This window comes from Nuphar pumila, chromosome 7, assembly GCF_984573655.1.
Source record: "Nuphar pumila chromosome 7, dmNupPumi1.hap1.1, whole genome shotgun sequence".
Classification (NCBI taxonomy): domain Eukaryota; kingdom Viridiplantae; phylum Streptophyta; class Magnoliopsida; order Nymphaeales; family Nymphaeaceae; genus Nuphar; species Nuphar pumila.
Window position 1 is genome coordinate 21,240,151 of NC_143255.1, and position 15,658 is coordinate 21,255,808.

The 15,658-nt window shown below is 38.5% G+C and overlaps 1 protein-coding gene across 2 annotated transcripts; it reads right to left on the reverse strand.

Moving 5' to 3' along the window:
- Positions 1–512: 512 nt before the first annotated feature.
- LOC149831465 (uncharacterized) lies at positions 513–5,640 on the reverse strand. 2 transcript variants are annotated; one of them, XM_090013912.1, is made up of 8 exons: positions 5,513–5,640; positions 4,596–4,871; positions 4,462–4,518; positions 4,280–4,366; positions 4,086–4,166; positions 3,872–3,984; positions 3,727–3,776; positions 513–748 (listed from the first exon to the last, which is right to left on the reverse strand). In XM_090013912.1, the coding sequence occupies exons 2-8, from the start codon at positions 4,863–4,865 to the stop codon at positions 681–683; spliced, it is 726 nt and encodes a 241-aa protein (XP_089870038.1). In that variant the 5' UTR covers positions 4,866–4,871; positions 5,513–5,640; the 3' UTR covers positions 513–680. The 2 variants fall into 2 exon arrangements, with proteins under 2 accessions (XP_089870038.1, XP_089870039.1); XM_090013913.1 differs by having other exon boundaries at positions 4,596–4,907; positions 5,513–5,618.
- Positions 5,641–15,658: the final 10,018 nt, after the last annotated feature.

Below are 15,658 nucleotides of genomic sequence, written 5' to 3' on the forward strand. Positions count from 1 at the left end.
ATCAATGACGAGAAAGCGTAAGTCCATCCCTGCACGGGTTTTGATTTTAACCTTAATTCCTACCTTCATCCCTGTTTCATGTCCTCCATCCTGGTCCAAACAGGGCGAGGCGGGGCCCTGTTTTCCCCAGGTCCACTGCCATCCCAACTCGCCAGCCATTCTTTTCTTTTATTTTTTGGACCTGACCAGCTATTTTCCAGCCAGCCACTGGCTGGGAAATGGCTGGCCTGCCATTCCTTCTTTTTTTGAGTTTTTCATAGCTAATGGCTGGCCGGGAATATGAGGCCTTAACTTTTTTCTTTTTGGTTTTTTGTGACCAAAAACCTGACTTTTCATTTTTTTTTTGATTTTTTTCATAGCTAATGGCTGGCCGGGAAATGGCAGGCTAAACTTTTTCCTTTTTGTGACAAAAAATCAGGTTTTTGGTCACCCAAACAGCCCAACATGGGTTGGTTTTTGGCAAACCAGGTTTTGCCCCCGTCTCATTGCACTTTGCACTAAGGCTCATAAAGTTGAAATAAAACTAAGGAAAAACCTTTCTTTCGTTATCAGATTACCTTGTGTAGTCTGAGCGTTGAATAAAGTCATTAAAGGTATTCATACTTGAGCACTCAATGGATAAAAATGCTCTTCCACAAAAAGTAATCAAAATCACGAGAACATGCTACTGTTGATAAATATCACTCCATTAACCATGGGGCATGTGCTTGAGTCCATTGGCACAACTCTCCATCTTTGAACCAAAGAGCTGCACGTGAGAAATTTGTCCTAATTAGACCTTAAAATGATAAGACCACACGAGAAAAGAATGGCTTCTTCCCATGCATCACAAAAAAAAATAATATTTTTGAACTTTAAACATGAATAACGGAAACAACATGCGTTATTACATTTTTTTTATGAGCACATGCCTTATTACAGTTGGAAACACAATTTTGAGACATTTTTTTTCAAAATTGATGATATATAATAACATATCAACTCTCAGATAAAACAAAACCCAAAAGCCAAATCCAAAATTCCTCACAGCAGCTCATCGCAACATCCAGTATAACCTAGTACCAGGTACACTAATGGAACATAGCAAAGGAAACAGTTAAATCTCTCTCATGGATTCAATAGTCTTTTATATGGTGCACCTATAGTATGCATTACCACAAAATTTAAACCGGAAGAAATAAGACCTGATGACAATATGGAACCTACTCTGAAGTGTGAATCACATATGAAGACCAAGTATTCAACTCTGCATGATGGGCATTAGTTTATAGTGAACATGAAACACAAATAGGCAGAATGGTTGCAGTTAAAATAACGTGACAGCCGTAAGTTTTCTAATAATAAGAGTTCCTTCTTTATGTGGGCAGTGTGTGAGTCGTGTGTGCATATGTTCTTCATACAGAGGAAAATTTTTGGATGGCTGACAATTGTAAAAACAATATTAAAGTATCATGGTCATGGTAATGCTGCAGTATTTTCAAGTAGGCAACGCAGATGGGAAACAGGTTTTCCATGCACTCTTCACAAGTTTCCCACAATGTTTCGGAAACATTAGGTTTCTGGTTTCAGCAGCAGTTACCCAGGAAATGGGTTTCCCATATGTAAGTAGAGTTTTTGGCAACCTTGTTGATCATGGTTTAAAATATTATTTCAAGAATAAAGAAAACCAAATAACTATCCTTAATTCCTTCCAAATTTATGCCCTTGATGATGTCAAATTCTATACCTCTCCAAAAGATATGCTACTGAAGTACATTTTCCTCCACTGCCTTCAACTAGGTGATGCACATATGCTGTTTAGCCTGTTTTTATTTTATTTCATTCTCAAATCTTCATTTCTCGATGTATTTTGATCAGTCAAATCCCTGTTCTCCAAATCCTCATCACATATCAATATCATCCCATTCCATAGGCCAGGAAGTTAGTGCAGTCTTCAAATATTCACTCTACAGAAGAGGCCTTGTCCCCTCTTTTCCAATCACAAAATGCCTCCTGACAACTGCATAGGAACATTAGGTTGTATGCAGCCTATCTACCCATTACAAGTTTGGGCACATGAAAACATCTCAAAAGCAGTTTCTCTCAAGTATGGTGCATCATCTAGCAGCACACACAATGTTGTAAAAGTCATTATCATAATGATATATTAAAATACAACACTATTTTGGTGGAAAACTGGCATAATACATTCCTATAACTAGTTTCAGGGTGTACTGGTGTTTACCGCACATATCATACAATATTGATACTGTTGAAAGTAATCTTTCCAGCAGTATTTACCTTTCTTATTTATAAATGACGGTTTTTACCTCCAAGCACATCCTAACTCTTTTTGGGAGCTCTGGCTGTGAGATCTAACATTTCCAAGGGAGGGGATTTTGGGTTCTTCAATCCAGAGTTCAATTTTGCATGAAGAGGAGGTCCAGTCATTGAGGCAAAGAAAGGCAATGTAATCAATTATTTTAGGATTTTAGGTAACAAATCTTTGTGTTTTGCTTAGTTCTACAAATTTTAGAGTTGCTATGGGTCTATGGCCATGAACCATATGACTTTGAGGACCATTGTTGCATCAAAATGTGCACCCTTAAGTTTCACCAATTCTTACATTCAAGAAGTGTGTTGTTTAATCCCCACTAATGAAAAAAGGGTGTTGGCCCCTGATGTTGAACATGAAGATCCCTTGATTCCATTAGTATATCAAGTTTTCAATTGCCAGTTTATACACATCAACAAGGAGAAGGTACCTGCAGTCTTTAGGATGGGAGACTTTTCACCCATTTCATAGTTATTGGGAAGAGCAGCAGGGTTATAAATGTTATCATTTAATTGTTGTCGCTCCCCTTCTTCAAAACTAAGTGCACAGTTGGACGCCCCTCTAAATCATTGCCATCAATCACAAAGATTTGTTAGCCCTATACTTAGACAGTTCCTCCTATTGTCAATAAGTAGCCCGTCCACTGCATGTAGAAGATGGTGAAGACCAAACTACTCTCAACCATGTGTCTTGACTCCTCATATCAATTATAGAGATTTGTTATCTCTGCAGTTAGATAATTTTTCCTATTATCTGCAAGTTGAAGAAGATACCTAAGCCAAACAGTTTTCAAAAGATCACCAATACATCCTTTGAGACAACAATGACACCCTGAAGGTTTGATGGATATAACCATACGTTAAAGACTTACCTAATGAATTTAACATTAAAATGAGATCACGCCACGTACTTCAATAATAACTTCTTACGTGCAATATCAATAACCAAGATGGTCATGAAGCACCACTGACTTCTTAAGTAACTTCAAAATGATCATTCTTTAATCATCGATCCTATGATTAAGCACTAGAGAATGGAAAAAATAAATGATTAAGCTAAATCTTTCCGTTACTAATCAAATGATGAATCTCTAGCAAATGGAAAGTCATTAAGAGCAAGTGCTTTTCATTCGTATGTTATGGCCAGGTGATGATGATAGTGATGGTGGTTTTGATAACACATTAGTCAGAGACAAAAACAGCATCACCAACAACAAAAATAACAGCATGGTAACAAATTTAGAAGATAAAACAAGGTTATGTAGGGGATCCTCTTATAAACCATGCATTTGAAGTTCCTAATGGACCAATGGATCTTCATACTCATGAAGAAGAATTAAAGGAAATTAATGAAACAGAATATTTTCTTAACAGGCCTAAACCCCAAATATGTAGAAGTCATCAAGTTCAAACCTATTTCACGGCGGCCATTTTCAGGGCTGTCACTTCCATGGACAATATTTCTGCATAGGAGGTCAACGTTAATCAATAGTATCAGATGACATCAGATAAAGTTAGCAAAACATTTCCAATCTACTAATTCATCAGTAAAGTCAACCTTCCAGTTTGAATTGCTAGATCTCCACGAATTGTTCCAGGTTCAGCTTGGAGAGGATTTGTAGGGCCTATGAGCTTACGTGCTGATGAAACAACTCCTACACCTTCCCAAGCCTTTCCACCCAATCCCCAACAATGCTTAAAACATCATCAACCAAAAAAAACAGGGAAAAAAAGGGTATAAAGAGGAATCATTAACTAGGATGTATGCATACCATACAAACAACAGGACCAGAAGTTATGTATTCAACCAATTTGGGGAAGAAAGGTTTGGATTTAAGATCTTTGTAATGCTCCTGAAATTACAGAGTTGACAGCAGGAATCACAATTCTTGAAATAGTTACCATGGCCCCCAAGTTCTAAAATACAACAAAATATAAAAGGATTGAGGGAATTGGTGAAAAAAACCTCCGCTAGTTCTTTGGAACACTGAAATAACTTCAACCCCTTCAATAAAAATCCCTTCTTCTCAAATCTAGTAATGATCTCTCCTACCTAATTGTTGTGAGCAAAAGCAACAAATAAATTCAGGAATGCTTTTTCAGCCTACAAAGCAAATGCATGAAGCAGTGCAGACGCTGAAAGAGTACCAGACCACGTTGAACTCCATCTGGTTTCACCATAATGTATGTAACCTCTGTTTCTTCCTGACCACCATAAAAAATGCAAAAAAGTAAAGATGGTTTCTGCACACACACTCACAACATATATGGAGAGTGATTACCATAGAGGCAACAAGGTGAGGAAGGAAGACATTGTTGGTGGATGGTCTCCTGTATCTTTGGATGAGATTCGGCTGCCTCCATGGCTGCAGTTGTTGCCTTAGGCGAGATGTAGGTGCTTTTCTGGACAAAGAAGAGTTGGTAGCCATCAATGGTGAAGCAAATGATTTTGGCGTTCCATTGATATTGAGACTGTAGTTGCATTTTGTGGTAGAGGGGGAAGAGGTGAGAATTGAAGCTCCATTCCAACTCGTGCTCGTCACCATCGCCATCTTTCACTGTGTTATCCAAGCCACCATCGCCATGGAGGTCAACTTAAAGCCAAAAAAATGCGTATTGGCCCCGAAATGTGTAAAAATCGTCAAAAATTTATGCTTCTATCAGTGTAGACTATGAAGTTGAGATAACTTGTACAAAACTAACTACTATTTTTTTATGAATGCAGCAACCATTAATCATTTTCCAATAGCTCTTAGCAGCTTTTCTGCTTAGTTGGTCTAATATAAACTTTTATATTATGCATAAAGAACTGATTCCTTTCTTTAAAGTTTCCAGCTGGACAAGCAAAAAAGCATGGAAATAAACTAGGATGGACTGCAAATTGTCAAAATTTTATTGAAAAAGGAAGAGGTAGATTGAAAATGTTTGTATTGCAACTAACAAAGCAGAGTTGGGTGTTAACACCAAAAAGAACTTTAACAAGAATAGAATATGCCGTTTGTTTGAATGAAAACTTCAATCATGGAATGAAATCGTCCAAATTCAAGCAGTTTTTTCAACGAATACATTACTTCCACTGACTTAGGTGGATGTGTTTTATCATCACACCAAGATTCCCAACTTCTTCACAACGAACCAATTACGCTCAAATTGTATGAGAACCAACAGCAATGCTCAAATGAGAGAGAGAGAGAGAGACCTAGCGATGCCGACAGTACTGAGCTCGACTAAACGCCGGAAATGGCGGCCTTCACCGGCCAGAAAGAGGTGCCCTTGCTAGGGGTTCAGAGTGAGAGAGAAGAGGCAGAAAAGAAGGGGCTCTTGTTCGGCTCTTTTGGGATTTTGTTTACAAAAAACAAAAAGAAGGATGATACATCGCGATATTTTGCAAAAATCGCGACAAGAAATAGAGTTTTAAATGTTTCTCACAAATTTCGTGATTTTTTCAAAATAGCGCCGATATTTGTCACACTCTCTTATATGGATGGCAGTGCTGCACGATTATGGATCCAGATCCTTATCAGTGGGAGCCGAATGGGAGGTACCGATCCGTTTGGAATATTGTTTTGCTTCCTGTGTTTGGATTCTTGCAAGTCGGAATTATACCAAAATTCTCATTTTTCTCTGCTTTTATTAATGTCATATATATCTGGCTGGCTTGCGCTTGGATCCATTGGCAGCGGCACCAGGTCGGATACCTGGCTTGATGCTCCGGCCCGCATTTGACAAACCACCTCAAAAAAATTGGTAATCGCTTCCACCAAAGCCGGACCAATCCTGATGAAGGAGATTCGATTGATACGTCTCACCTGTGAGAAGCACAAATATGAAAAAACTTGTTAATCTCATCACCACATTTTCGCAGATTTATTCAAGACCTCTGCTTCCATTGAATTTCATGATGGAATAGCCATATATTAAGAGATCCTCCTGCGATCTAATTGTAAAAACCCACCCCACAACTAACAAAAAAAATATGTATATATAAAAAAAAATATCGTAGGGAAGACCGCACCCCCAACTGCGGAACCCTCTCTCCCTCTTCGTTGCAGAGGAGGAGGTGAGAATAAACTTTGCCTCCCACGATTGTCTAGTGGGGTGAGGTTTATCCTCACGGTGAGCCTCCCTGCCCCCACTCGACGAGAGGGTCTGCCGGAGCACCACCGATGAGAGGAGCCACCACCGGCAGGTAACGACCCCTCTCCCTCTTTTCCTTTTTTTACCTTTTTTTTTTACTAGGCAAGCAGCCATGGCTGTCAGTATGTTTGACAAAAAAAAAAACGGTCAGCAGCCACTAGTTGTCGGCGTCGTTACTGAGAGAGAGAGAGAGAGAGAGAGAGAGAGAGATTATCGGCGTCGTTGTCGGCGTCAGCCACTAGTTGTCGGAGTCGTTGGGTCTGACTGAGACCCATTCCATTCGGGTTTAGCCATACCGAGTATGGTAAATGTGTATATATAAAAAAAGAATTGGTCGACTGAACCAGACCGAGTCGGTCTGAACGAACTGTGTGTAAACTCAGTCTGAGTCAGGTCTAACAGACTGGGCCTGGGTCCAGTTCGATCCAGTTAGTCCAGATTGGATCAGACCTAGACTAAACCAGGTTTGGATCTAGTCTGTGACCAAAATAACCAGTCTTAGATCCCGATTGTGACTAGTTGGATCAGTTCTTGATCTAGAATAAAACCAGGTCTAGATCCAGTATGTGATTAGGCAGATCAGTTTTGGATCCACAACAAGACTACATTGGATCCAGTCCAGTCTGTTCTAGACTGGATTAGTTTCGGTTATTGTTAAGAACTAAATTGAACCAATCCAATCTATCCCTGACTGGGATAGAACTGGACTAACCCAGTCTGTTTTCAGTTGGAATAGTTTGGGTCCAGTCTAGTTATACCAAACTGGATATGGATCCACACCGGTTAGTAAGTGAATCGAAGATGAATTTTAGAAGTCTAGCTGGGTCTGAACCCAAACTCAAATGGGTCCAGATTAGGTTTAGTAAACCTTGTATTCTAAACTCAGACCAAGCTCAGTCTTACCTGAGCTGAGTCAGTCCAAATGGCAGAAAGTTGAAATAACCAAATTATCCTTGTATGTATGACCCAATATCCAGTAAAACAATCATAACTTTACACCCCAAACTCAAAATTAAGTGAGGTTTAGTGCATTGGATTTGTATCACAAAGAGAAATCCACTGGTCCTATGGTTTTGACCAAACCAAGGGCACAAAATTCGAGGTCTGACAGACCATCTCAAGAAGAAAAAATTGATAAAGTATAAATAATGTTTGTTTATTAATATGATCATACTTGTGTGATTGTCAGATTCTATTATTAGAGCTACGTGAGACTCGATTGCAGAGTAAAATGCAGTGTTTTCATTAATGGTAATGAAAATTATAAGCATTTTAGTTAATAAAATATCATATGCTAACATATTTATAAATTAGACTACATGAAATCATGTTTACTTGGGATTACAATTGTATTCTAATGAGTTTTGCATCTGCATATTAGAAATGTTTACTTGGGATTACAATTGTATTCTAATGAGTTTTGCATCTGCATATTAGAAATACACTTTCCTTATGATTAGAGAATGAATGCATGTGAATTAGCATTGATGAAATGAATGGTTTCATGTATTTGTAATTCTTCAGCATGAGATGTTGCATTTTAAATAAAATGCATACTTGAGTTTGTGAATAACTTAGAAATACATGCATGAGAAGAGAGTCTTTGAGATGAGATTTGAGTCTCATACTAGTTATAAGGGTGTTATTGTGACTTGAAGTACTTTAGCATGCTAAAACCCCATAAATTAACGAGGGGTGACAAGTGAAAATGGCTACCTGATAGCCGTTAGCGTGAGAGTCACCACTGTCTGGGCCCTCGACATTTATAGATGTAGAGAGACTATATCTTTGCATGCTTAAAAAAATGGTGAACCTCGAAACCTTAGGATTATCCCTTAAGAATACTTGATTGAAAATGTCTCTTGAGAGAAATTATTAGGAAATCATAAGTATGAACTCGAGTGAGACTTCGTGTGAATGCATGAGATGCATATTATTTATGTCCTAAGAAATTTTAGGGTTTTACCGAGAGAATTAAAACTCTAGAATTAGATTAAGATGTAGCATAAAGTATAAAAACCTTGGATTTGGTATAGCTCTAGATTACTGACTTGCCAGTTTGCTATCAGAGGTCTTATACTGCGGTGGACAGAGATAGAGGGAGTCATTTATAATATGACCAACACCATAGAATTAAGGTATTTTACATTGGTTACTATGCTCATAGTAGGTTATTACCGTTATAACCAAAGTATAAAATGTTTAACATTAAGAGTATGCTAACTTGTGAGAATCAAGTGAGAAACTGAGATAAATTAAAAGACACAAACATGTATGTGATGTGTCATCGAAAAACTAAAATAAAACTAGGACTTAGAGCCCATTACAATTATAAATTTGAGTTTGTTATGCTTATAATTTATCTCTTACTTTGTTGTAGAGTCACTCCCCTTTTAATTATTACAAATGTAGGTTCGAGGCGACTTTTGTGGAGCAGGATTTGGTGTAGGACATTCCCAACCTTCTTTAGGACATAGTTGGCCTCGTCTTAAGGCAGAACAAATTTTCTCTTAATTTCTTCATTTATTTATTGAACTTGAAAGGTGATGCTTCATTTGGATGATGTAGCCTTTATGGATTATGTGGAATTTCTTTATTTGAGTTTAATTAATGATGTTTATTTAGAAAAAAAATGATGTCATATTTCTATGCGCTACTTTGGTATTTTCCTCTAGAAAGTAATACCCACAAGCACAGACTCTAGAGGTCTTGAATCAAGGTGTTACAATATGATATCTTAGTTTTTTCTTAAATTATGAGCTTCTCCTTAGTTCTCTGCTCCCAAAACTCATGCCTGGTGGCCTTATCAACGAGCCAATTGTACTTTATCTGTATCGGCCCCACCATCATTAAGATCTCTGGTTTCAATCCTCTCTCATAGTGTCTGCATTTTTTCTTCTCCACAACTACTAGAGTCTTCACAAAATATAAGAGAAAATTAAATTGGGTTGTTTAATGAACCACAATCATGTCTCCCTGTTGCAACTTTCAAAATTCTTCATCTTTGATTATCCTCTCGTTTCTTAGGGAGAATTGTCGGTTGAACCTCCTCACGAAGGTGTATCAAGACAGGTAGGTGTCTAGTTTCAGAGCGTCTCTAATGGGTCATTTTGCTAGCCAATGTCTGCAATCAAATCGAAAGGAGAGTGTGGCTCAGAAGCATAAGTCAGTAGTTCTTGGTTGAGTTTATGCTGCTACTCTTTAAGAGGTCCTTGCCAGTAGGGGTGGCAATTTCTGACACGACCCGCCAACCCGCCTCTTAGGCGGGTTCGGGTTGGGCTTAAGCCAACCCGTTTAATAAACGGGTCGACCCGTGTAACCCGTTTATTAAACAGGTCGGGTTCGGGTTGGGGGTATGCCAACCCGCCAACCCGACCCGCCAACCCGCCAACCCGGCTCTCAACCCGCCAACCCGACCCGCCAACCCGACCCGCCAACCCGCCAACCCGGCTCTCAACCCGCCAACCCGACCCGTCAACCCGCCAACCCGACCCGCCTACCTGCCAACCCGATCCATCAACCCGCCAACCCGACCCGCCAACCTGACCCGCGAACCTGAAAACCTGTTTACCCGACCCAACCCATTTATTAAATGGGTTGGCGGGTCGTGTCGGGTTACCCGTTTATTAAACGGGTCGGGTTCGTGTTTGCCACAGCCGACCCGTTTAATAAACGGGTCGGGTTCGGGTTGAGGTATGCTGACACGCCAACCCGACCCGCCAACCCGACCCGATTGCCACCCCTACTTGCCAGTCTAGGTGTGGTTTAAGGTAAACTTCCTATTTCAGGAATTCTTGCGCATGTTTTATTTGACCCTGGTGCCGTACAGTTTTATTACTTCATCATTTGTAAAGTTGATACTCGTTGCACCTTCACTATTAGACACTTTATATCTAGTTGAAATATCAATAGGAGGGTCCATAGTAGTAACAATTGGGTATAAAGATTGTGTTATTAGTATAGATGTCCATGAACTACCGATGAATCTCCTACAACTGTAATTCAATGGATGCGTTGAATACTTGGCTTACATGAAGACTGATAATAAAGAATGACCTTTTAATGACTGATGTAGAGATTATCCGAGAATATGCCAATGTTTTTTCTGGATGAACTTCTAGCTGTTCCTTCAGGCAGAGAGATTGAGTTTCAGGAACCAAACCCATTTCTAAAGCACCTTATAAAATGAGACCCACAAAGCACAGGAAACTCAATGAGCAACTTCAAGAATTATTGAATAATAGTTTCATTCGACCATCAGGATCCACGTGGGGTGCTCCAATCCTATTTATCAAAAAGAATGATGAGTCACTACGGATGTATATTGACTACCGTCAATTGAATGCAATAATCATCAAGAACAAATACCTGCTACCTTAAATTGATGATTTGTTTGATCAATTGCAATGCGTTGCATGCTTTTTTAAGTTGGATATGCGTTCTAGGTATCACAAACTAAAAATCAGAGAAGAGGATAGGGCTAAGATAGCTTTTAGATCAAGATATGACCATTGTGATTTTCTAGTCATGCCTTTTGAATTAACAAATACACCTCCAACATTTATGGACTTAATGAATAGAGTGTTCAGGCAATACTTAGACAAATTCGTGGTGGTATTCATTGATGATATTTGTATCTACTCATCTACAAAAGAGCAGCATGAAGAGTATTTAATGATTTTTTTGCAGACACGTAGAGAACATGAGTTCTATCTTAAATTTTCAAAGTGTGCATTCTTATTAGAGAATGTGTCTTTTCTTGGCCATATCATATCCAAAGATGGAGTCATGGTAGGTCCTGCGAAGATTGAGACAGTTTTCAATTGGCCTATACCCAAGAGCTTTACTAAAATTCATAGTTTATTGAGATAGACCAGTTATTACTAAAGATTTGTAGAAAGATTCTCAATGTTGACAGCTCCCATGACCAAACTCATCAGAAAAGATGTTAAGTTTGAGTCAAATGACAAGTGTGAACAGAGCTTTGAGGAGATCAAGAAGCGCTTGACCACAACACCGATCTTAGTGTTGCCTTTAAGACCAAGAGGTTTTACAATCTACAATGATGCCTCATATAAATGATTGGGTTGCGTATTGATGAAACATGAAAAAGTGATATTTTATACTTCACCCAGCTGAAAACCCACGAAGTTAACTATCCGACCCATGACTTGGAGTTAGTTGTTATGGTGTTCGCTCTTAAGATTTGACAACATTATCTGTGTGGCGAACAATTTGAGGTATTTACCGATCATCAAAGCGTGAAGTATTTATTTTTTCAAAAAGATTTTAATCTAAGACAGTAAAGATGATTTGAGTTTCAGAAGGATTATGACTCTGAGCTAAAGTATCATCCGGTAAATACTAATTCGGTCGATGGTGCCCTTAGCCAGACTCTCAGATTGGGAGTTGTTTTCTACCATTACTCATCAGAAAGCAGAATCTCAGTGCCTACCAGGTCGGTTACTGTTCGTGCAGACTACACTAAGATCAGAATTGTGAGATTAAATTAAGGAGAAGCAACCTTTAGATCAATAATTGAAAAATATGAGAAAAAGAATCTTTGAAGGAGAGGTTTCAGACGTCAGAGTAGATTAGCGCGGTCTCTTAAGATTCTAAGATAGGGTGTACATTCTTAAGGATAATCAACTCAGAAAGCAGTTATTATATGAGGCACACTACTCGAGATATATCCTTTATCCATGCAGTACAACAAAGTATCAAGATCTAAATTATACATTTTGGTGGAGCGGCATGAAGAGAGACATTGCAGAATTTGTGAGCAGATATCTAGTGTGTCAACAAGTGAAGATTTAGTACTAGCGACCCAAAAGACTATTGCAACCACTTTCCATATTTGAGTGAAAATAGACAGATATTATTATGGATTTTGTCTCAAGACTTTCAAATACCAGAAATGTGATGGATTCAGTATGAGTTATTATGAATAGGTCGACTAATAAATAAAAATTCAATAGAAACATTTTCAAAACAGATACAATGATCGGGCCCGAGTACTTTGTAAAGTGCGGCTACATGCATAGTGATTTTTCATGTTTGTATTTTACACAAAATTTCGAAGTTTTTTTGTGTTTTGTGTGTAAACTATTTGGCCCAATCACTTAACCATGCCTAATCCCTTTTAGCACCAATCACGAGTTGCTCCCCGAGTTTGCCAACTATCACACACGCACACACACACACACACACACACACATATATATATATATATATATATATATATATATATATATATATATATATATATATATGAGTTAATGTTTGGTGCTATTGAAGTCACAAAATTATTGTCGAAATCATAGGTTTAAGATTTATCAACTCAATCTAACTACATAGATGTGTTCAACATGGTTTGTTTGCTAATAATCAAACTTTAGATTGTGATATTTTAATATAAAAATATGATTTTATGAGTCTAATTAAAATTATAATGCATTATGGGGTCCTTGATTTTTTAAGCATTTTAAAAACCTGTTTATATGCCACAATCATCAAAACTCACTTCCTACTAAACAAACCTTGTAATTCACATTCATAAGGCCAGGTGTATAAAACAAACTAAAAAATATTGAAATAAGGTGATTTGTACCCAATAGTTTTGTGCCTTTAATAGCATCAAATATTAACCCTATATATACATGTATATGTTTATTTTCTTTGTTATACATTTAAGGGAAAACATTGGCTACCCACAAGTGTACCATACCCACTAGTAGAAATAGCCTATTCCCTCACATTTTCTTGATTTTTTTGTGGATCATGATCTACGGATAAAAAGAAGAAGAAGAAAATTGTATAAATATTCTATAAAAGAAAAAAAAGCAGATAATTGCACCAAAACTAGATTGCCACTCTTTAACGTTGAGATTCTCTCTTGTCAAAGGTGAAATTTAAAGGATTGTGGACTCGATGCTCTTAAGAATTCTGTATAATATATATATAATGGGTATCTAACTATTTAAAACATGTTTTTTGACAATGTAAAATATATTGATAAGGGCTCTTCTTAGACATAGGATCAAAGAGAGGGAATAATCACTGGCAATGATGTAGAGTGGTGAGCTGGTTCAAGTGCTACTCATGTCATCATTAGAGAAAGAAACACCCCTGTAAGCCTTCAAATGGGGGTTGCCCTAAATCTTTTTATATACAACTTTTCAACTTCCATAGTTGTAAAGGAGGAAGTTCACCTTGAGGTAGGTTAGTACAAGGAATAATGTACTGTGCATGACAACCATAAAAAAAAATAACTTGCTTTTTCCATATGTATAACAGGCAGAGGTAGCACAACGACCGTATGTATGACAGGCAGAGCCAGCACAGCTAGGTCTCTTTGTATAAATAAAAAATGTTCTAGTAACATGGCGTGGCACTAATCCTTTTCATAAATGGTTGCTAATTTCTTTCAACAAAGTGCAATGTGAATCAATCACTAGATTTAAATGTTAAGATATATAAAAATATATATATAAAAAATATAAGAAAGCATAAAAATTGTAAATATCATGTTAATAACAAGATCATATCAGGATAAAAAAAAAGTAGTTTGAAAATAGGTGAAAATTTGAAAATATAAATTTTTTTCAAAAATGCATCCACTTTTGAAAGTCACACAATAAAATCATGAGATTTTAAAATAGGAGCTATATTTGTGACTATGATTTGAAACGCAGGAAAGGTTGGTACCTGTCATGATATATGAAGGGTGGGTTAGAATCACCAAAATTTTCTTCCAACACCATTACCCAGTTTGGCTTTGGGTAAACCCAACCACCAAAACTAGTTCTCGCTTTTAGGTTACTTTGTTTTAATTACTATTTATTTTTAAAAGGTTATAGAAAATATCCAACTTTTTCAGGATGCCAAAACCTACGGTTAGATCTCCACAATATATTCCAAAGACCATAGCGTGTCCAACAATAAGGGTTGTAAATGGATCTGGTTTGGCCCAGACATATGATCCAAATCCAACATGTTATTCCTGTATATGGATCTTTAAGATAAGTTTTTATTGATTTGGCTATTACTTTTCAGATTCAGGTGGGATTTAGATCAGTATTTTATGCCTGAACTTTGTGTGGATTTGGATTCAAATTTGACCCATTTGCAATTTTTAGACGTAAACGTATTTCACTAGTTTTTTCAACCAGGTTCAGTTAGGGATGGCAGTGGACCGGGGGAAAGCGGGGCCCCGCCCCGCCTCGCCCCGTTTGGACCGGGGATGGAGGCGGGGACGAAGGTTAAAATCCATCCCCGTCCGGGGGTAGAGGCAGGGATGGACGTGCACTTTTCCCCGCCCCGCCACGATCCCCGCCCCAACCCCGCCCCGACCACTTTTCCCCGCAATATCCCCACCCCGCCCCGCCTCATCCCCGTTTGAACCGGGGATGGAGGACATGAAACGGGGATGAAGGCGGGGGGTGGAGGATAAAATCCATCCCCGCCAGGGAGGCGGGGCGGGGCGGGGGTGGAGGATAAAATCTTGAGGCGGGGCGGGGGTGGAGACCTTGTCCCCCGCCCCGCCCCGCCCCACTGGCATCCCTAGGTTCAGTACCATATATATCATTCAAATCCAGACTCACATCCGGATCTATTTCATGAACCTGGATTCGTACTCGGATCTAGCATGTTTCAACTTGTATCCATCCGCTTGCGCACATGCCAAGTTACCAACAACCTCCACACGTAGGAAAACGAAGGCTTTTTTATCACGTCTGACAGTTGTAAACCGCAATTCCGTTCTGGATCCGAATCAGAATCCGATCCATTCACAGGTTGTCGCTTTCGCTTTAAAGGTCCGCCCGCTCACGTTTGCTCGGGAGAACCAAAACGACTTTTGGTGTTCCGGGAGCAATTATTACATTTATATTTACTATTTATTTCTGGATTTCTTTAAGCTCCTTTTGTTGTTCCCAGTTTACTGTAAAATGTAAGAACACGTAAAAAATCCAGACATGAAGCCGTGGCTAATTATTTGCCACGTTCTCGGAAATGTGGGCCTTTGTGTCTGATATCGACGCGGGTCTCAAACGTGGCGGAGAAAACACTACTTCCCTTGATGTGTAAATCTGATAGAAGAATGAAATCACTTTTCATCAAGCACAGCGGCTAGGTGGTCACTCAACCGTGCTACAATTTTTAAATATTTAAAGGTTAGTTAAACTAATAAGCAAATCGCCAAGCATTA